The 21,551-nt window shown below is 40.7% G+C and overlaps 1 protein-coding gene across 2 annotated transcripts; it reads right to left on the reverse strand.

Moving 5' to 3' along the window:
- Positions 1-14,226: 14,226 nt before the first annotated feature.
- Positions 14,227-21,034, reverse strand: isl1a (ISL LIM homeobox 1a). 2 transcript variants are annotated; one of them, XM_033618452.2, is made up of 6 exons: positions 20,836-21,034; positions 20,265-20,454; positions 19,070-19,329; positions 17,595-17,878; positions 16,811-16,978; positions 14,227-15,225 (listed from the first exon to the last, which is right to left on the reverse strand). In XM_033618452.2, exons 1-6 carry the CDS (start codon positions 20,861-20,863, stop codon positions 15,109-15,111), a joined length of 1,047 nt encoding a protein of 348 aa, XP_033474343.1. In that variant the 5' UTR covers positions 20,864-21,034; the 3' UTR covers positions 14,227-15,108. The 2 variants fall into 2 exon arrangements, with proteins under 2 accessions (XP_033474343.1, XP_033474342.1); XM_033618451.2 differs by having other exon boundaries at positions 17,595-17,881.
- Between the last annotated feature and the right edge of the window lie 517 nt (positions 21,035-21,551).

Raw genomic sequence — 21,551 nt, forward strand, 5'->3', positions numbered from 1 at the left:
CAGAACTGACAGCGACTGAGAATCTGGAGAGGAAAAAAAAAGTTAAAAAAAAAAAAAAAAGAATTCTGAAAGTTTTTGTTTTATTGCTCCGACCCTCAGGGTGAGCTGACCAAGATTAAAACCATATTGCCAAACCAGGTTGTACAAAATACAGTGCATCAGTATAAACTTCATTCAAAATTTTTGTTATTGCTGGTATTATTATTATTATTATTATTATTATTATTATTATTATTATTGTTGTCATTTGGATAGATTAACAGTGTAAAGTGCTAACAGACAAGTGTGGTGATACAAATAGCCTATGTAATGTTGAGATAGAGATTAAAAAAATCAGAAAAAGGTATTCAAATGTTGTTTGAAGATCAGTAGTTGTATGTTTAAAGTTCAAGGTTTATTGTTGTTCGTCATTGTGCTTAACAATGCCCCTTACCTGGTCGCTGTAAATCGCGGCTTCTCGTGACTTATTATTTAATTATATCACAACTGTGTGGTAATCATTGGGGGGACACGGGGGACATGTTCCCCTCAATATTTGGAACATGACATTTATACCATAAATTGCAGAAAAGGCTCAAATTGGTGCATAAACATGTACCAAAATGAAGAAAATTAAGCATTTGATAATTTACCCCACTTGTGTTTTTGGTAAACATGAATGCTTTGGTCAAAATGGACATAAGAAGTTAGTTCCAGGCTTCGATGGTAGATACCGATGCTGCTCAGCGGTACCTCTAATGAAGGTTCAGACCTGCTGACTTCCCGCTCATGAGCCCCCTAACCTGCCTGCAAGTGTCTGTATGGAACTGGGGCACCTCCAAAACTGGGTCTTCCCTTTGAGAGGAAGTGAGTCATTAATGATGCATTGGCATTGTATATTAATTTTGTCCTGTGTAAATAGATGGTAAGATTAGAAGACAGCCAGTGTGTGCTGTTAAAGAAAATCATTAATTGATTAACGTTAATGATTGTCTGTCAGTGCATCTTCTGCCATGTAACACTGACTGTCCTTAATCATATCTGCATCTGAAATAAGATCATACTGAGGATTTCAGTGTGTGAAGTGAGGAAGGCACTAAGTGTGTATATGTGTGTGTGTGTGTGTGTGTGTGTGTCAGAGAGAGAGACAGAAAGAAAGAAAGCGTGAGTCTGCGACATATTCAAACTCACACATCTAGTGGATTCCATGTCATTGCTGCTCCATAACTGCATGGCTACATGGAATAATGGAGATGCCTACTGAGTCAGAAAGCATTAATGCATGGCAGTCTCAGCCCACTGGCTCCCTAAGATAATGATTAGGGTGCACCTCTGTTTAATTTTTAATATGAGCTATCTGCTCTGGACATCAGCCAGCAGGGTTAAAGTAGAATTAGGTGTTTCCAAAGCTTTTCAAATAGAATCCTGGATATTTAAATGTTTTTGTTTTCATCTGTTAGAGCATCAGGGGCGCACCATCAGGAGAGGCAAATGTTTGGGGCCCTGCAAAAACATGTTGGAAAAGAGGCCCCCCGAAGACCACTCATATCGCCACATTTTGCTATGATAATTATAAACCCCCTTAAACCTCCTATAAAGGCCCCAAACAGTTCACCACTGCTGCCCCAAACACACCCTTCTGGCTACCATATGACAGCTGGATACCATTTGTTGGAACAGTCAGCTTGCTCCCTGTAACTGTCATACAATTGGTGTTACTGTCAGCACCAGTGTCAGGGCCTCAACGGGTTTCTTTGCCTGGGGTTCCCCAGATTCTGGTCTTGTGTTCTAATGTCCTAATAATGTGCTTCGCAGTGTTATTTAAACCACTTCATTGGTAAAGCAATAAATACAAAATACGAATAAAAATCAATCAAAAACGTAATCATTTAATGGTTCCTCCAGGGTTTACCTCGACCAACAAGCTTTGCTGACATGGTTGGTGCCAGAGGATACCTTGGGTTGTCTAGTTTCATAGGATACCGATACTTTAAAAAAATGAGACAGCCACAGCCTCTTGAAGACAGTAAGTCTTCAAGAGGCTGTGGTAAGTAAGACAGCCTCCAATTATTTTTGCCAGAGGGGGCCAGTATGGGTGGCAGCAATTGTGTAAGGGTCGCCATTGTGGCCTTTTGGACGGCACTGCTTGTCAGAGCACTTGCCGTGCTGCTGTGGGCACTAGATCAAATACTCAGGTAGACTTTTTTTTGAGTTTTCTTCATTGGAATACCATAAGACTGTTGTTATTCTGGATTTTTACCTCCGTCAAGGAGGTTATATTTTCGCTGGTGTTGGTCTGTTTGTTTGTCTGCAAAATAACTCAAAAAGTTCTGAACAGATTTTGATGAAATTTTCAGGAAAGGTTGATAATGGGACAAGGAACAGATCGTAAAATTTTGGTGGTGATCGGTTGAAGCGAAGTGGATAAAATAATAAAATGAGGGGAAATCTGAGCTGCTTGGCAGAGGTCTGCACTCTCTGAGTGCTTTTCTAGTTCTTATTGTCAACAAATCTCGTGTATTGACCAAAACTATGGTTATGTTGCTTTAGAAATAGGTGACAAATATATAGTTTAATTTAAAAGGGCTTATTAATTTTCATAAAACAGCCAGACACTGACTTTATTGCTGAAACGTGACAAAACTGCGTCTGTTAGGGGGACTATTATCATTGGCAGATCTATACATTTGGCGCTTCTCTTCTCTTCTTCTAAAACAACCTTTACCCTTATTCCATCACCAATACATAATACATACATATATATATATATATATATATATATATATATAGATAGATAGATAGATAGATATATAAACTCTTTCTATATATATATATATCCCCTTTGTTCAGCTTTGTTATTTCTGTAACTCCAACACATTCTCACTCCAACCTTCATATCAATGTTTGGTCATAGACCTACCACGTCGACATCTGATGTGCAAGTTGGTTGTTGACATTCTGGGATGCCATGTCAGCCTGTTACATGGATTATCTGATTTCAAAATACACCTCTGTTTTCACAGGAGTTGTGCAGTTTACATACAGTCTCTTCTAAAATAAACACACTACATCAGTACAACACCACAAATTGACTTTTTTGTCTTTAAACGCACATGGTTGGGTATAGAAAAAAACAGCAGGGCTTGGCTTTACAACACCGGCCTCCCAGGTGAAAATCTGTGGTTGTTGGACCCAGCCACAACCTCTCCTGCCCGCCCTCCTTGGACTTTGGCCCCCTTAACTTTCATTGTTGTCCTGCTGCGTTTCCCCCTGACGCTGACAACAATGATGACTGGCTATGTATCATGCCGATGTGAAAGGAGGGCTTTTTTTGTCAGTGTCTGATGCCGGAAATCACTGCCCAAGTGCTGGTATTTGACAACTTTGGAATGAGACTGGGTAAATACAAAATGCGGAGTCAAATTTTAATGTATGGGTTCTCACTACTTGGCCATTAAAGCTGATTATTTTTCTGAAAACACAGAATATCACCAGACTCATCCTTTACCCTTACCTGTTTCTGGGATGTTTGACAGTTATTTTTTCTTTGTTGCATTACCTCGATATTACAACAAGACAATGTTCCTAATTTTAGTTTCTAACAATAACAGATCCAAATGTCTTGGATATCACATTTCAACCAATTTCAGATCTAGGATTGACAAGAATTAATTTCACCCAAAATAAATATCTTTGTGATGAGTCTGTTCAGATGTTAACAAGTCTCTCTGTTTTGGAGTGAAACAAGAAAGCATATCTGTACTTTCCTCAACTCTGGCTTTAACACCTCACACATGGCCCTAATAGAAACACTGCCTCTCAAACAATTCTCAAATAAGTGTGCCCAAATGACTTGTTCCATTAAAAGACCACTCTGCCACTTTCTTGCCTTATCTCCATGTGTTTCCACAGTGTGACATGCCCAGAGACTCTGTTATACTTGTCAGTATTCATTCCTGTTTTCTGGGATGTAGCACATCCCAAATCCAAACAGTGGTGTCCATGAAGCCCAGTCAGGTGGTTTTTGGTGTCTCAGCAGATGACATTGGATTTGTGTTGCCTTGGTTTCTCAGATGCTATCTGTGTGGTGACTGGAGGCTCTAATACACTGCACATGCACTCAGTTGAACAGCATCTGGTTACTGCTGGTAAATATGACTGAATTGCTTTATTATTAGCAGCCTAAGCACGTAGACCTCAAGATAAAACTTTAATAAAAACATTCAGAAAAGGGCGAGCCATGTTGTGAACAGATGTATCTGAGTTAGTCTAATGTAGACAGTTAGGCTTACACAATATTCCTTTATATTGCTGGACAATCTGAAAACATAGCATACTAATAAACATACAGTCTTCCTCCTGGGTTGGCTGCCTTTGCTTTAGAGATTATTTCATGTTATGTGTCTGTGGTCTTTTTGTGTTTATTGTAGTAAAAGAAAAAATACAAACATCATACTGTCCATTTGATATAGTTTTGGTCATATACATATATATATATATGTGTGTATATATATATATATATATATATATATGTATGTATGGTTTATGTAATACTAATCAGCACAGTAATTGTTAAAAAAACATTAAAGGGGCCAAAAGCCCAAAACAGCACACTGCATAAAATTGATAACTCATTAACATCACTCAGAAAAGCCAATCAGAGCTGCCCCTCAGCCACACACAAGACTGTTTAGTTGTTCATGTGCTCATCACAATGATTGTACAGTGCACTCTACCTCCTTGTGTCATTTGGTGGTGTGCTGCTGTTGTTGGGTTGACAGCAATTGTTGGTCAGTACCTGATTCAGCCTGTTAAACAGTCTAAACATAACTACCAGATGGGTTGGCATGGCATTTGGTACCTGTGGTCTACTTTGCTATTTGTGTACTCATTTACACACACAAACACACAGATAGTGTTATTTTTGATCATCCTGACACTTCATCTGAATAAAGGAGCATTTTGGAACAGTACTAATTAGCTTTCTTTCTTGGAGTGACATGAGAGGATGCATGGGTAAACTGTTGTTGGCAAATATATGTATTTCAACACAGTCATCCAAAAAAATGCTGGCATTTTATGTTTCTGCAATCCATGGATTAAACAATGCTATGGTTAATGTGTAGTTAGGTTTAGGCACAAAAAAGAATGGGTTATAGCCTAGTTAGGAAAAGACAATGTTTTGCTGATGTGGGACCACGTCAATGTTTTGATAGTCACAAGTAAGTCTCAAGTCTTTGGAGTCAAGACTGACAAGTCAAGTAAATTGCTTAGTCCTAAAATTTAAGTTTTGAGTCCCTAACAAGTCATAATACACTCTTTATCAAATGTAATGTCATTTTTACAACAGTGTAATGATATAATAAATTCACAAAAAACATAAATGCATTTTAAAATGTGTATTTATTTGTTAAAAGAAGTGTGACTAAAGTTAATCATAGAAAAGTAGTGCTAACATTGTACTTTCATAGCATATAGCACTATTAACCAGTACCACTATTAGCACTAGAATCTTCGACTGCAACTTACAGCCTGCATATCTGCGTACTGCAATTCATTTGCTGTTGACTACCGAGTAGTTATTGTACACAGATTAAATTATCTTTGGTATCATTTTTCCAACTAGAACTCAGTAACAGAATGTTTGTTCTTCATGGTTCTCTCCTGCAACTTGACTGGATGCTGTTGGATCGGTTCAAACAAAGTGGATCAGAGGAAGTAAGTACTGACTGCTGCAAATTAATAGCGTTAATGTTAGCTGATTCAGGAAATTAAGGGAATTTAATAGATTCATGGCACACTTTTTTTCTTTTTTTTCAAATATGTTTTTTAATCTTTGTGCTTGGGGGAGGTATCAAGTATCTTTAAGTCAAGTCCAAGTGAAGTCACAAGTCATTAGTGTTGAAGTCCAAGTTGAGGTGCAAATCTTTTTTGATTTTTTCAAGTCTAGGCTTAAGTTATCAAATTTGTGACTCCGGTCTAATTCAAGTCAACATCTCTGTGTTTTGGCTAAAATTTCAGGTATTGGTGGCATAATTCAGACTGGAAATGTAGCAATAAAAACACAACTGCTTTACGTGGTGCTATCACCGCTGGAAAAATAGCGACAGATCTCTGAAGAACACCCATGCTGGTGGCAGGAAACACAGCAGAGACTCGCAAAAAAACAGCCGCATTTGTTGTTTGTTGATCTTGAGCAGTGGTCTGCAGCTTAGCAGGCATCCCACCTCGGTAACACCCACCCATTCTCATTCTGATGTCATCAAACACCGTTGCTTGGTCATTGATTTCCTCATCAGACACAGACCAAAAAAGGTCATCCTTTTGCAGCAGTATGATGCGCTGCAAGGTGGCATCGGTTCATAACACCTCAGTATGGTGTCAGTTTGAAACGCTGCTGGACAACAACGTAATTTGAGGCGCTGGAAAGACCTTATAGGACAGGTGGGAGGGAAGGTGGATGGGTCCAACAAACATCGGACTTTCACTCAGGAGCCCAGTGGTCACATCCTGTATGAAGTCGAGCCAAACCATGATGGTGTTTTACATACATTTTAAGTTTATTTTTGAAAAAGTATGCATCTAAGGAGCAGTAATTGTACATTTCCTGTGAAAACCTGAATGTATTTTGAAAGGCACAATTCATGTAACAAGCGTGAATTGACATATGTAGCATCCCAGATCGTCAGCAACAGATACACCCAGGATACCTAACACGTCATATGTAGACATGAAAGTCCACTGACCAAGCCGTGATATGTGACGAGTTGGGAGAGAGAATGTGTTGGTCACATGCATCCACCATCCCCTCAACCTCTACATGCCAAAGTCAGCTCATATACTACATTACTTGTGGTTGATATATGTATGAAATGTGCAAATGTAACACACTGGCATAAACATACAATGCCAACATTTTCTTCTGCCAACTGGACTGTGTATTTCACAAATATGTTTAATATATTTCTTCTTTTTATGCAATGACTCCCCAAACAGTCTTGTTAGGGTTAGAGATAGAAGTTAAAAAAAGCAATAAAATACTCCACCATGTTATGCATTTATTTTACAAACCTGTGCGTCAATATATAATCCCTCCGTTTATGTTGTTATTACAAAAGTATTAGAAGAGGTGTGGCAAAGGTCTAATGGCTTAAAAAGTGTGATTTGGTTCAACCACATCCAACTTAGGTGCCAGCACTAATGTGTAAAGTTAGTCATGTTTTCCAAGATGGCCATGAGCTCTTCAGCTTTACTGAATGTGCACTAATAAGTAAAGTGTGGGCTTCTAGCAACAGCTCTTGTCCCTTCAGGGCATCCAAGTTGGACTCTTGGGAGTCCTCCCCCATGTCCATTACTTCTAACTTCCAGAGCTGTCACTTCATTCTGCAGGATGAAGAAGCTTTTTGATGGGTTAAAGATCACAGTTAAAGATCCTTTAATATTATACTTTCCTTTGATGGTCTCCTATCTTTTGTGTCAAGCACTTGTTCTTTGAAACAAATATGTAATGCATTTGCAAAAATTTGGTCTAATTACACTGTCAAGCTCCAATCTCTCTTTGCTCTGCCTGAACTACTGCTGCTGCACTGCTCAGTGACAGTATCACTGCTGCTGCTCTCATGCAGTTGAAGGGAAATGCTGTGGGTAGTGACGTCCTAATAGCCAGATGCCGCATAATAAATGTTCATACTCTGTATTTACATATTAAAATAACATGTGAGTTGACTGACTACACAGTCCATATAGCTAATGCATAGAAAACTGAACATTTATGGCACTTTTAGAATGATTGGAAATTTAGTTCACCTTGGCTTCCCAATGCAAACATTAGCAATAAAATGATTTTATTTATTAGCAGAGGGAGGTAAATAGAACTGATACAAGCTGTCAACTTGTATTCAACCATGAAATTTGATTGGACACTGTCTCAGACTTCCCATTACTAACCTGGTGGGCTTTTGGGAGTCAGGCGCCAGATTTCTGGGAGGGTTAGTTCCCTTGCTCATTTCCCATCCCAATTCAATGTGGTCTCATCCAGAGGCCCGCAATTGTTTCCTTCAGCCTGCCCAAGGTACAGTGCTGCTTTTGTTCCATCTCTCCATTGGCTCCGAATACAGTCCCGGAGCCAGACAAACCTGTAGGGTATGTTATCAGGACTCTTTGTCCTGGTTCTTAGCTTCCCCTGCCCAGATCCCCATCCATACAACAGAGGAGAGGCACCACTGCAGGCACACAGTCTGCCTCTGCATTTCCCTCAGTCACTCTGTGAAGGCTGGACAAACTCAGCAAACATGTCTTCTCCTTCATCATTGTTTATAATGACATGAGCCTGATTTCACAGGAAATGCATACGTGCTTCAGGGGCATTTTTTTCTGCTGTTATTTTTTCTCAACAAACTGATCAAATTAATAATATCACTGTTTTCCCCCTTTTTTAGCCCATTATCGAACTGTGTATTTTGCATTACTGCTGACCCTTTTTCAAAGCAGACTGTTGTGTTAAAGCCTAAACCGACATCAATGAACTCGTGGTGATGAAGCCTAACTGTTACATCGCTTCATGTCACCTGTGTCTTGGCCAAAAAGTTGCACTTCAACATGCCGCAAGGACTACAGCCAATGGCCAACTAGCAGGTACATTCTGTACCTGTGTGAAAGGAAATAACTTTCCATAGCGGCAGGTGGTGGTAGTCTGTAATCATCCCTTAAAAGGTGAAACCTGAAGACTGACAGGATGGATTTAAGATGCTAATCCAGGGTGTTCTCATAAACTGTTCATTTTCCTACCAATAGTGATGCACCAAAATCATAAATATCCCATGAAATCATGAGCCAGTAGTTCCTGCATAACCCACACATTTTGGTGATAAGGTAACCAATGCACTGACAGGAGTAAACAAGGAAGTAGTACTGAGCGGTCATTAAGGATGCAGGTTGGGGTGGTGGATGGGTCACAAAAACATTGACTTGCCCCGGGAGATACGTATTCAGAACCATGTGTAGATTAATTACATTACTTTACATTAAGGATGTAATGTCATTGATATGGCATTCGTAGGATATCAAACAAACCATTCTGTGAGGATACGTTGGCTAGTTGACCAATTAGCACATTAGAAACACAATCCAATGTAGAAAGAACAAAGGATATTTACTGTGTGCCAGCAAACAATAACACAAAACACTCGGAATAATTTATGCTGAAGAAATAAAATTTACCTCATATAACAAGTTTGTTTTGATCTCATCCCTCTTGACTTTAGCCATTTGTTTGCTTCTCTCACTTCTTTTTCTCTTCTCAAGCGCTGAGCTGAACTGCTAATCAGAGGGATTTCTCTCACCAGTGGGCTCTGCAGGCCCTGATGTCAATTCAACATGATGAACTTGAAAAAAATTTGAAATACAAGCCTACAAGGGCCAACTGGTGCCAAAATTGTAGGACACACAGCAAAATAGGGTCATTGAATCTCACCAATGGCCAACTGTCAGCTTGGTTGGTCAGGGCCCTTAAAGATTTCCAATGCGTTCTCATCTCAAATTGTCAATTATTGTTGCTCTGTCTGTAGACTTCCATGTCTGAGAACATGACTTTGAATTTGATTCCATTGAATAATAGCAGCAATAATGTTCACTTTATTTCATTCAAGCCTTTGCAAGTTCATTTACATTAGGCGATGAAATCAACAGGAAAAATGGCTGCCTCACAGGAAGGGCTTATTACCCTCTTAAGTCATTTGCAAACCTGAATAAGGTGCATATTTTCACCCAAATCATGATATTTCCCATATAGCCATATAGCCAACCTTTAAATGGCTATATGAGGAGACGATAAACTGAAGACAAGACCTACAGCATGGAAGTTGTTGTGGATGACAGCTGCTGCTGAGAATAAGACATTTATCTTTCCTCTGCTTTTTGAAATTATTGCTACAATTGGAGAAAAATGCATCCTTGGGGTACATGTAGATGTTTTTACTGGCTGGAAAGTGTAGAGCAAAAGTGAAACAGACAAGAAAAGCATCCTATGTGGGTGCACAGGTGCACTGTGAGGCATTCTGTCGAGCAGCCCACAGCAGAAGACAGAAGGTGCAAAATACAGTGAATCTTGACACCAAAATTACAGTGCATTGGTGGATTGCTAGTGACACTCCCCCACTGCATCTCTTTGGATGGCGAGACATGGAAATACCAGACAGACAGGCGCAGTGTGTGGCATTTTCCTCAATGTAGCGAAAATGCCAGAAGCAATACACTTGCACGAAGATAAAGCCCTCTGTCCTCGCTCACTCTCAACTTATCCTGAGCGTTCCTGTCTGTTCCAGCATTCTCTTAAATCTTGTCTTGCACATCAATTGTACAAATGTGTTTTGTGCTCGCTCAAAACTTTGTCACTTTTTAATTCTTTGATGATGATGTTATGCAGTGATTCAGATTCATTGCATAGCTGTGGCAGAGTTGGTGATCTGGTCTGTAAATCAGCAACAAAAACAATTAGATATCTTATAGAGATACTCAACAGCAGTGATTGAATCTGGCAAGTAGGTACCAGTCCTGGCACATAGTGAGTTTCTTTACTTTAATATCATACTATTACCGCCTGGTAAATGGTGTGCACAAGCCTTTGATTAGAAGCTTAAAAAGCCAAAATGAAAAAAAAAAAAAGTGGCAAAAATGTCCTTGCTGAAATATGCTTCTAAATCTGTGGGGGGGAAAACTGAAGTCTCTGACTCAGAGGAAACTCCATCACTAACTTCAGTCATTAGCTGCAGTGCAAATCACACTAAAACTACAGATGGTACTACTGGTGATATCACTGAGTGCCTCGATTCACGGTCACACACTAACTTTCAACACGACATTTCATTTGCCTTCACAGCTGGAATCAAATCTTCCACAAACATTTACTCTTAACATCACATTAACTCTTACTTCCAATTAGTGACATCTTTTCAATTGAATTTTTTTGAAGCCTACTTTTGTACACTTGACATCTACATCAAAAACATGTACCCTTTATCCATATATTATACATTAATGTTCCTGCTATGAGGGACATTTACTTTAGTCATTTTATTATTTTGCATAGGTTACATACAGTAAATGGTAAACCGTATTTATGTAGTGTTTTGCTCTTCATTCACACAAATTCATATGCTGGTGGCTGCAAGGGCATTATAGTGGGGGGAGAAGTGGGACTTATTACCCAGGCCGGGAGAGGGGCCCTCAAAAGCCTTGGTTTTGTTTGCAATTTTTTATTTCTTACAAATTAGTGCCACAACTAAATTTGCTGAATAAATTGGTTGTAAGACTGAATTTTGTATTTGAAAAAATAGTGGAAGCTCTCTGAGGCCCCTCTCACCATGTAAAGGGGCAAAATAGTTCAATTTGCCCCTGCACTAGATTCGTCTCTAAATGCAGAGCTGAGTGAGTGACTTTTTATGCTGCTGAAATACTAATGCACACTGTCATGTCTTCTCCCAAGAAAGATAAATCTAGGTTCCAAAAAAAGGAAAGGAAAGAAAAGGAAAAGAACACAAATGGACTTTGTGCGAAAAATTTTTTAAAGGTGTGCGAGAGAGACATGGATCAAGAGAAGGTAGAACAGGGGGGTCACAGAGACTGCTGATGCACAGGGCTCAGACTTTGGTGCTACACCCATGGGTGGCTAACGCTACCATACAAGGTGCCACCTGCTCAGTGAATTCACATGTGCTCATGATTTAGGGATGGGTATCTTGCCTAAGGACACTTCAACATGTAGACTGCAGGGGCTCAAACCATCAGCCTTCCAAATGGCAGATGACCACTCTTCCTCCTGAGCCACACTCCCATTCAGAACACCAGCACCCTAACACTAGTAAACGAGACAAGTTCTTCTCCTTCTATTTTCTACTAAAACATCTAAGATATAAAGCTCCCTGAACACAGGCAGACTCCTGGGAATTTGCCAATTTGGTTTCAGTCACAGTTGGACATGTTATTGTAGTAAATACCAAGGAAATCACAAAGACAATGCGAGATTTGAAGAGGATGGAACACTATTCCGGAAGCAGTGAAGCAGTGGGAGACAGGCTCAGTCGTTTTTTGCAGTCAGACTCAAGCTGGATTCAAACATGTTTTCAGTTTGAGCCGTTGTTTCCAACACAGAGCAGTGACACTGAATAGACTGCAGTAAATGACGTTGCGTAAATTGCGTCCTCATGTTTGACTTTGTAGAAAATGCTTTGCTGTCTGTAAGCTTGTCCTCCGTTGTTCTCCCCTTGATGCCTCTGTGACCTCACTAACCCATCTTTCTCTTAAAGGAAGCAGCAGCACTGTAAGCAGCACATCGGCTTTTCTTCATCGACTAATTTTAAAAACACATTATATTTAAAGAAATTAAAATAATTAAAAAATGTCTGTAATCTTAATTTTAATAGTCTTGTTTTTTCTGCAACACAATGGAATTTGTATTTTATCATCAGCTGCAGTAAAGATAACATGACAAAAACAGCTTATTTCCTTTTTAAAAGCCTTCACTTGCTCAATTCCGGGAGGGGAGGAAATTCTTGAAACAACTATGACATATGTGGGTAATTTGTGTTGCTCTAAGTATTTACAAATATAATTTGGTCTGTAATATGTGCTAGATTGTAAGATTCCCCTCATGAGTGCATATCTGCAGACACAATTTGACAGTTTTTTTTTTTTTTCAATTAGATCAACTAATCAATAAGTCCAACAATTCTAACACACTTAGTCATCTTTGGTTATAAAGTCAGTTCCAGGTAAGATGCATGGAAGCTACAGACATGTTGCTGCACAGAAGCTCCCAGGACAGGAGGTAGACTGAGGCGCTGTGGAATGAATCAGGCAGCATTAAACAGAGCAACAGTGAAAAGGATTCACTGACAGAATGAAATCAAGTCATGTCACTCTGAGGTTTTTTTCACCATATTTCAATGAACAATCCCAAACTTGCAGAGAGTGTTCAGCTTCTGCATTCAAATTAATGACGTGTTTTGAACGCTTGGGATGAGGACTGCACACACTAATCCTATAAATCTGTCAGCGCACACAGTCACACACACCAACAAATTGAAACACTGTTCAAAACCTGCTTTTTGACACATATTGAAACATTATCTGATAAAACATAAAGCAAAAGAAAAAAATGGTTGTGGCACTTATGGTTAACATTACACTGAGGATCAGAGGAGCCAAATTTGAACATGCTAACTGTCAAATATTCTTCTATTTTATAGCTAAAGAAACGAAACAGCACCTTCTGACAAAACTTTGAAATAAAAATCGTAATCAACACTCACAAAAAAATAAGGTGTCTGTGGATAATTCTTAAAATAAATAAGTTTTCATCATAAAAATGTTTACATTAAAGTGTTTTAATCAACTGACAACTTATTTTAAGAAGTTGGTCAAAATCAACGGCATGGTTGATATTTTTGAGTAGGGTGGAATTGAAATAAATAAGTTAGAATATATTAATTAAAATAATTTGACCCATAAACATCACCACAACTTTTAGATAAATATTAAGTTGGTTTAACTTAATTGTTTGTGGTCAAGTTAAACCGTATTAATTGCACTAAACTAACAGTTTGTCGGATTATAAAAACTCATAGGATTGACTCAGTAAAGCCAGCACTGAAGCTACTTAAAAAGATGCATGGAAATTGTACACTTCATTTTTTAAAGTTGGATATTTTTTTACAGTGTATATTATTCCTGGGGACAGAAAGGTCACACTTAATTTAAATCCTAAACTCAGACTATATTTTACTAATAATTGTCATGTTTGATATTTCTACTTACATCAGCTGTTTGATGGCAAAAAGCCACAGAGCCAGGAATATCTGAAGTCATTTCATTTCAGATTGCACTGAAAACAGAAAAAATGTTGCCATTGTTTTAAAATTATTGTACTTGTTCTCAGAGCAGTTTCCATTGTGTTAGAATATTCTCAAACAACATTTCTGTCCTGTAACCATAAGGACGAATGGTGGCAAATCAAGATAATGACATTTGGTTCCAAATATAGTCCATGAGAGGAACTCATCAATTTAATATCATCGAATTTCACTGTCATATTTGATCACTTTGTTTCAAGAAAATTCGATTTTAGGCGTCAGAAGTTTTGTTAAGACGAAGATGTTTCTGCAGTGGAGTTTGTTGTAAAGCAGGTAGTCAGCCAGCAGGTAAACTGAGACAGCATCTGCACCAACATGACACCCAATTAACCACAGCATATCCATCAAGCCATTTAATAGATCTGATGTTCCGCCTCATGTGTGAATGTTCACAACGAGAGGGAAAAAACAATTAAAGATAGTCAAACTGTCCTCTTTTGTAAATGATTTAAGAAATAATAATAACTCAAAACATTAAACTGTGATAGAAACCGACAGACCAAACTCCAGTCTTTTTTGTTTCTTTTTACTTCAGTTAAGAAAGTTACACAAAAGGTGGCAAATTTGTCGACAATAAATAATAAATAATTTTGTTGCACGGGAACAAACGAAACATTTTCTTCCAGAGCTAACGGTATTTTTAACTTATGATTAATTATACACATCTTTGGGAAAGAAAAAAAATATTCTCGGACGGACACTGATTCACACAAATGTCCCACGAAGCTTGTGGCAAAATAGAGGTATACCTTGTTGCAAATGCTTTCGGATCATGAGGGAAATCGTGTAATTAAATGAAGAAAAGCAGTGCTGTTCCCATCCGAATGGTCTATTATATGATGAGGTGCGTGGATCGAATTATAAAAAAAGAAAAAGAAAACACCAGTTTTCTATTCAAAGTAGCGCACAGCATTTCGCAAGTATAGGATTTAGATTAGTCTCCTACTCAGAGGTCCCATGTATCGATGGAGTCATGTCTTCTCGTTTTGGCAACTGTAACCAGGCGTGTGAACGTGCAGCACCGGCCATGATGACGCATCCGTCTGTCTCTGCTGGATGGACATAAGAATGTGTGGCTGTGGTAAAATCCCATGATTGTCTTCACAGTGTCAAAATACAACCAGGGGGGTTGTTGGTGCAGTCGAGGGGAGGGTGGGATTGGGGGGGGGGGGGGGTCTGTGTGTTCAGTTCAGTCCGTTCAGTCCGTCCACGCGGCGGCTGCTCAGGCCTCGATGGGGCTGGATACCATGCTGTTCGGCGTGTCTGGAAGCTGAGACGACATGGACGCTACCTCGCTGCCCGTAGAGTTCGAACCCGGTCCTCCCTCCGAGAAACTGACCTGCGGGGACACATCAAGCATCAAGCAGCGGTCAGACACATCTGGGTACACCACAGGGGGTGTGCCAGAGTGAAACGCAAATTATGTGGGGGCACAGACCAAAAGCTGGCAGATGACATGGATACACGCATGTTTTAGTCCATTTACATTATAGTCCAGTACGTCCAAAGCATTTATTCTGGGTATAGCCTATTTACAAATGACAAGGAACTTACAAATAGTTTGAGTTTAGGCCCATCCATCACAGTTAACAACACACACGTCATAGGTGTTACTTTGATTGACAATGATTTTTTGTTATCAGCCTAATTATAGATTCATTGTAGACTGATTTGTACAACACTGCATCGGGACTGTAATCTAATTCAGACCACAACAAGAAAAGCAGACTTGATGCTCGATCTGATAAATGATCTTTTTTTATTAGGCTACGGCTTAAAGTGTCTGCGTAATAACTGTATAGCAAATAAAGGGAAGAGCAGCGACTGTGTGGAAGGTTGGAAAACACAAATTCAGACTTCTTTAACAAACCTATAAGTGATGTATTGTAAATTTATTTTAAAAAAGAAAGAAAGAAAGAAAAATAAACACCATGGTTGCGGGTCATCATCTGAGCTCCAGGGTCTGCTGGGTGTGATGTCTTATTATATCATTTATAGCTATTTGTACTTATCCATGTCTACCCTGGTCTACAACAAAAAGCACTAAATGAAACTATGTCACTAGAGTCTAAAGTCTGCTCATCTTTCAGAACGGATGAATTGCGCGTCACATTCCTATTCATGTCAAAAATGTTAATAATCCAGCTCATTTTAGCAGATTTCAGCACATGGTGTCATGCTGTCTGTGGTGCGTCACTCCAAACGAAATAAACCAATTGAATGAATGGATCTCCAAAGGTTTTATTCCATCGTTGGTCCTGCGTTTGTGGAGCATCCCTGGCGGGACAGGTGGTTTTTCCAAGAGAATCCAAACCAAACTGGACAGCCGTCCAGTATCAAATAATATGAATTTAACAGAAACAAGCTGAGGTGACTGACATCAGTGTGGAGGCCGTTATGAGGCCGCTCAAAACTCCCAACCTGGACCGGTAGTAATTAAAACAAGCATCGTTCCTGTTGTTCTGTTCTGCCAAAAGACTGATCATATTTCCTTGAAGGTAAAAAAAAAACAAATATTAAAATAAATGACGAAAAACTAAGTCAACACCTCCAGCAACGTGACAACATCCTGTCCTGATGACTGAAGTGAAGATGCGCATCTCAGTGTCCACGGCAACATTATGAATTTGAATAACAAGGGTCCGTGGAGAAAACTCTTTTTGAGGATTGTCAGCTAAATTTATTCTGTATATTTGTTTAAATAAAGAATCCTATCAGAGGATGGGAGAGAAACGTTATGCACATGGCACATATTTGTATGTTCAAATTGCCATTTAAAATATCCCTTTTTGACACAGATGAGATTGGATTTTTCTGCATGGAGGAGTGTCAAATATTTAGACCTGAAATTGAATATTGCAAATACATAAATCGCCTACATTTCAAGCATGAGAGCCTTAGTGGAGAAAGTAAAAAGGACGAACCAGTTGTTGGAAGGCCGGCTGGTCGATGTCGCTCTGCAGGGCGAAGTCGCTCAGGACCTTCCAGGGCGGCTGGTAGCTCTGCACCTCAACCGGGTTGGCCTGGATGCCGCCGTCGTGCCGCTCCGGACTGGCCGCCACCATCGGGGTGCCCGTCATTCCCTGGATGTTCTGTTAGAGAGTGTGTCGTGGTAAGCACCCAGTGTACACATCTTTCAATGCGGGTTATTACAGATGATGGGGTGTGGGTAGCTGGGTTTGGTGGTGGTGTGTGTGCATGTTGGAAGGAAGGGTGGAGGTGGGGGTGGGGGGCGTCTGAAATTAATCCACCAGTCAATCAGCAGAACCATCAATAAGAGAGCACACAATAAACAGATTAATATGTTTGTGTGTGTAGTGAAAAGTTTCTGTGTGCTTTCTGTCTTTGACCTCAGCGCCCTGTATGAGCTCGTCCATATAACACTCCTGCTCTTACAGCAGCTCAAGGCCTCTATCATTCATCAGTTTGCGCACACATCCTGCAACATAAACCTTAGGGCTGTTACATGGCTTTATGAATAAAATGGACTTGACTACAAAACATATTGGTCATGCCGCTTAAATAGAGGCTACCTTCAGTTTACTCCGGGGTTAAACATCCTCATTAATAATGTAAACGCAGACAGAGCTGCAACATTTAAGATCTGTCTCTGCTCAAAGGAAAGGCCTGCAGAAGTTCCTAAATAAATCCCATGCACATTTCAGCACTGTCAATATGAAAGGTTATCCAGCTGCTCTGTCCTCTTACCGTCTTGTCATTGGGCTGCTGCTGCTGCAGCTGCTTCATCAGCAGGCTCCTCTTCTTGTCCTTGCACCGCTTGTTCTGGAACCAGACCCGGATCACCCGCGGGCTGAGGCCGGTCATCTCCACCAGCTGCTCCTTCATAAGGGCGTCGGGCCTCGGGTTGGCGTTGTAGCAAGTCCGCAGTGTGTGCAACTGCTTCTCGTTTAGCACCGTCCGGACCCGGGTGGTCTTCTCCGGCTGTTTGTGGACGTGAGGCCGCAGCGCGGGCTGCCGGGCCGAGATTGGTTCTGCTGTTGGGAAAGGACGGGAAAAGGGCCCAGGGAGGACACAATCAGTTTATCTGTTTGTCCCACAGAAAGGTATGAAATTGTGTGGACGGATAAGTAAGAAGTGGGGAGGGGGGGGGGGGGGGGGGGTTATAAAGTCTTTTCCCTCTGTGGCCATGCATGTTCCAACACATGATGCACAACTTAATTAAAAGGCCTTGCGTCTGTTTTAATCATCCTGATAGAAACTCCTCTGACTTCACAAACACAACGCTGCTGACGTTATAGCTTGCTGAAGATCAGAGTCGAGGTTTTGCGTAATTGTTCTACACTAGCCTACGTTTGGCCATTCTGCTCAAAATAGTCCCCTGGTGAACTACCTCTAAATATACCCATATTTCGGAGGCTCGGGAGTTCCAGGCTTCACTACATATTAGGTTTAAATGTAGGAGAGCAGAGCGGATCTGATTGACTCATCTGATCCAAGGTCAAAATATCCATTTAAAAGCACCAGGGCACGGCGGCGATACAGCAAACCATTCTTTTTTAGAGAAAACCTCCAGCCTTTCAGACATACAGAGCACCGCACAGCATTAAGTGCAAACGCATCCCGGACCCACAGCCATGTTTCGACCTCCTCCTCCAGCAATGATAACTTGGTGTATTTCTGACAGCAGCGCCCACTGTATCTAATCTACCGAGTCTGGGCTGACTGCACAGTGGTATGCAGGAAGAAAATGTAAAAGGCAAAACCTATGGAGTAACCAGAACCAGTCCACCTAAGAGTCAAATAAGAAAACGGGAAAAGCCCCACTTGTTAGTTATGGCACCGGGAGCAGCTTCCTTGTGACTGCATGACATTTAGCTACATTAAAGTAGAGATCAAACCTGGCTAGTAAATCACTCTGACATTAAGCTCTGAGTCTGTAGGACAGTGCGCACAGAGACAACTCAACTGGCATTGTGAAATACAAGAGGTGCAGTTCACCGAACATGAAACATCACACTGCGGTGTCTTATGGAGTGTCAACCCGGAGAATCGGAGTTTATATTTAAGGAACACCTGGCCAAAATCCACTGATCGAAAAAGACTTCGGAACTTCACAAAAAAGTCACAGGCAGTATGTCACCCGACAGCAAGAAGCCTACATGTTTCCCAGCAGTGTTAGACTACAGTCCTCACGTCCTGTCTCCCACTCCCCGGGACTTTACCTGCCATCTGCAGCGGTCTGGCGGGGTGCAGCGGGCTGAGCGGGTCTCCAGGGCCCAGGCTGGCCCGTTCCACCACGTCGTGATCGGCCCGGCAGAAGAGCCCGTCCTCCCGCAGAGCGAACTCGTCCCCCGGGATGAGCTGCCGGCTGCAAGCCACGCAGCGGAAACACTCGATGTGGTAGACTTTGGAGCGGGCCCTCATCACAAAATCGTTCTTGCTGAAGCCGATGTTGCATTTAGCGCATTTAATCCCGTACAACCTGCGGGACATACACACACACACACACACACGCGCGCGAGCGGTCCGATCAGTTTGACTGCAGGCAGGTAAAAAAATATTGCCTACAGGATCACCAAAATAATACGGTCTGTATTTTTTTTATAATGATATTAACAATAATAATAATAATAACAATAATGTGTTGACGTTTTTAATAATATAATCAAACATTGGTATACACTATTTCCGGTAGGCCTATTTTGTAAGACAATGTGCTCATTTATTGTTATTATTATCATTGTTTTTATTATTATCATTATTATTATTATTATTATTATTATCATACTAGTAGTAGTCCTATTACACGAGAATTTGTTTATGATATGCCTCGAGAAAATGAACTTTTTTTTTCTAGTTTACACTTTTATCTGCAATGTGACTCATATCGTTGATAGTCATGTTGTGAGTATTAGACAATAACTGAGGGCCTGTTCAAGTTTTAATCGAATAATTGTTCACGTGTAACCACGCCAGATTAGTTATAATTTACAGGCTGTATAATGAAAATAGCACAATGATGTTTTTACGTTTTTCTGTCAGGTCCATCACAAAGCAACACTCTGCGCACCGCAGCAGTCTGATCGGAACCATTGATTAATAAATGACTTATGTGGGCCTGATGTGCAAGGCTTTTAAAATGCATCTGATGAGACAGAGTGTGAAAGAATGAAATGCTGACATTTCGTACAAAGACGCACGGTCTACAAGTTGCTGAAGCAGTAAAAATTATCACAATGTTCAAAAAAATAATTTTAACGCAGTCAAATCACTGCTCCATGTCATTTAAATCGGTCCGATTATTCTCAACCTAATACTGTAAAATATATTTTTTCAAAAATAATAATTCCAATCGCCGTGTAGTTCCAGCTCTTGGAGTGTGTAGAGGGTCGTCCCGTCCCGTCCCGGCCGTCCTACCTGATGTAGTCCCGTTTACAGTAAGTCTTTCCGTCCCGGACGAAGCACGTGCAGGATTCGTCCAGGTACTGGCTGCATTCGGCACATTTGAGACAGGCGGCGTGCCACTCCAGGTCCGGGGAGACCCGCAGGATGTACTGGTCATGGATTTGGTTCCCGCAGCCCACGCACAGAGATACCAGCCGCTTCTCTGGAAGACCAGCACGAGTAAAACACATCACACACACTTCACAACTCTCCGCTGAATAACACACACTCATCTAATAATGGCCTTTAAATAGTTCTTGATATTATTAATGTTATTACTTTAATTGTTGTTGTGATTGTTATTATTAAAAAATAGGCCTATATGAGCTATTGTTTTTTTTGATAGTTTGCATTAAAAAAAAGTCTACAGGTAACATCCGCTGACTTTAAGCTTCACTGACACCTCAAAATTAATTGTTTCATGACACCAAATACTTTAACAGGCCACTTGTGTCGACAGGCACCGCAACACACCAAAACCAACTCTCAACTTGTCATCAGCTTAGTTCCAGAACCGCATCCCAACACCGAACAAGTGTCTTACTTTTCGGCGGATCCCCCATGTCTCCCATGTCCACAAAGTAAGGCGATGTTAGGTCCACTGTCACAGCGGGCTGCGGCGCCTGGAAGCCTGGATGTGTCCTCCACTGCCGGGCTGCCGGGCCAGGGGCTGTGCTGTCCGGCTCGGAGAGGGAGTGTGTGTATGTGTTTGTTGTCGGTGTGTGTGGAGCTCTGATCCTGACAAGCGGCGGGGCTGACGTAGGACAGCGGCACGTCATCTGCATGAGCAGCTGATTGGCTCTGCAGACCCTGACCAGCACTAACCACACACACACATACACACGCGCACACACACATTGGCACACTTATTACTGCATATCATTTGTTTTCCAGCTTTGCTTTGCTCTTTTCTGGTCTGTTAATTTTTTTCTCTTATTTTTAGTGTGCTGAGTGGACTCTTGTTTACATGGTCAGCTGAGTGTTTGCCCTAAAGGAAACACGCACTCCATCTCTTTTTTAACTTTCAATTTGAATTGGACATACAGAGGGCCATGAAGGAAACAATCTTTGGCATATTGAGCAAGTTCGTATGAATTGGTATTGGACTCGATTAACAGTTAAACCCTGAAGACATGGCGTATTGCACCAGATTTATAATACACATATTTTTACGCAAATGCCTTTGTCTTTGGACTAGTGTAGGTGTTACTGTATGGTTAAAGAGTGCCCTGAGCTCATGTCAGATAAAATCTGTGCATC

The sequence above is a fragment of the Epinephelus lanceolatus genome, chromosome 9 (genome assembly GCF_041903045.1).
Source record: "Epinephelus lanceolatus isolate andai-2023 chromosome 9, ASM4190304v1, whole genome shotgun sequence".
In the NCBI taxonomy this organism is placed as follows: Eukaryota; Metazoa; Chordata; class Actinopteri; order Perciformes; family Serranidae; genus Epinephelus; species Epinephelus lanceolatus.

Bases quoted from the DNA above. Each gene is read 5' to 3' on its own strand.
- isl1a (XM_033618451.2), bottom strand. From the start codon at position 20,863: ATGGGAGACATGGGGGATCCGCCGAAAA. The intron at 19,330-20,264 runs GTAGGACGGCCG...TATGTCCCGCAG, and splicing joins TGTAAACGGGACTACATCAG to GTTGTACGGGATTAAATGCG. The intron at 15,226-16,810 runs GTTCGTCCTTTT...GTGTCCCCGCAG, and splicing joins AGCCGGCCTTCCAACAACTG to GTCAGTTTCTCGGAGGGAGG.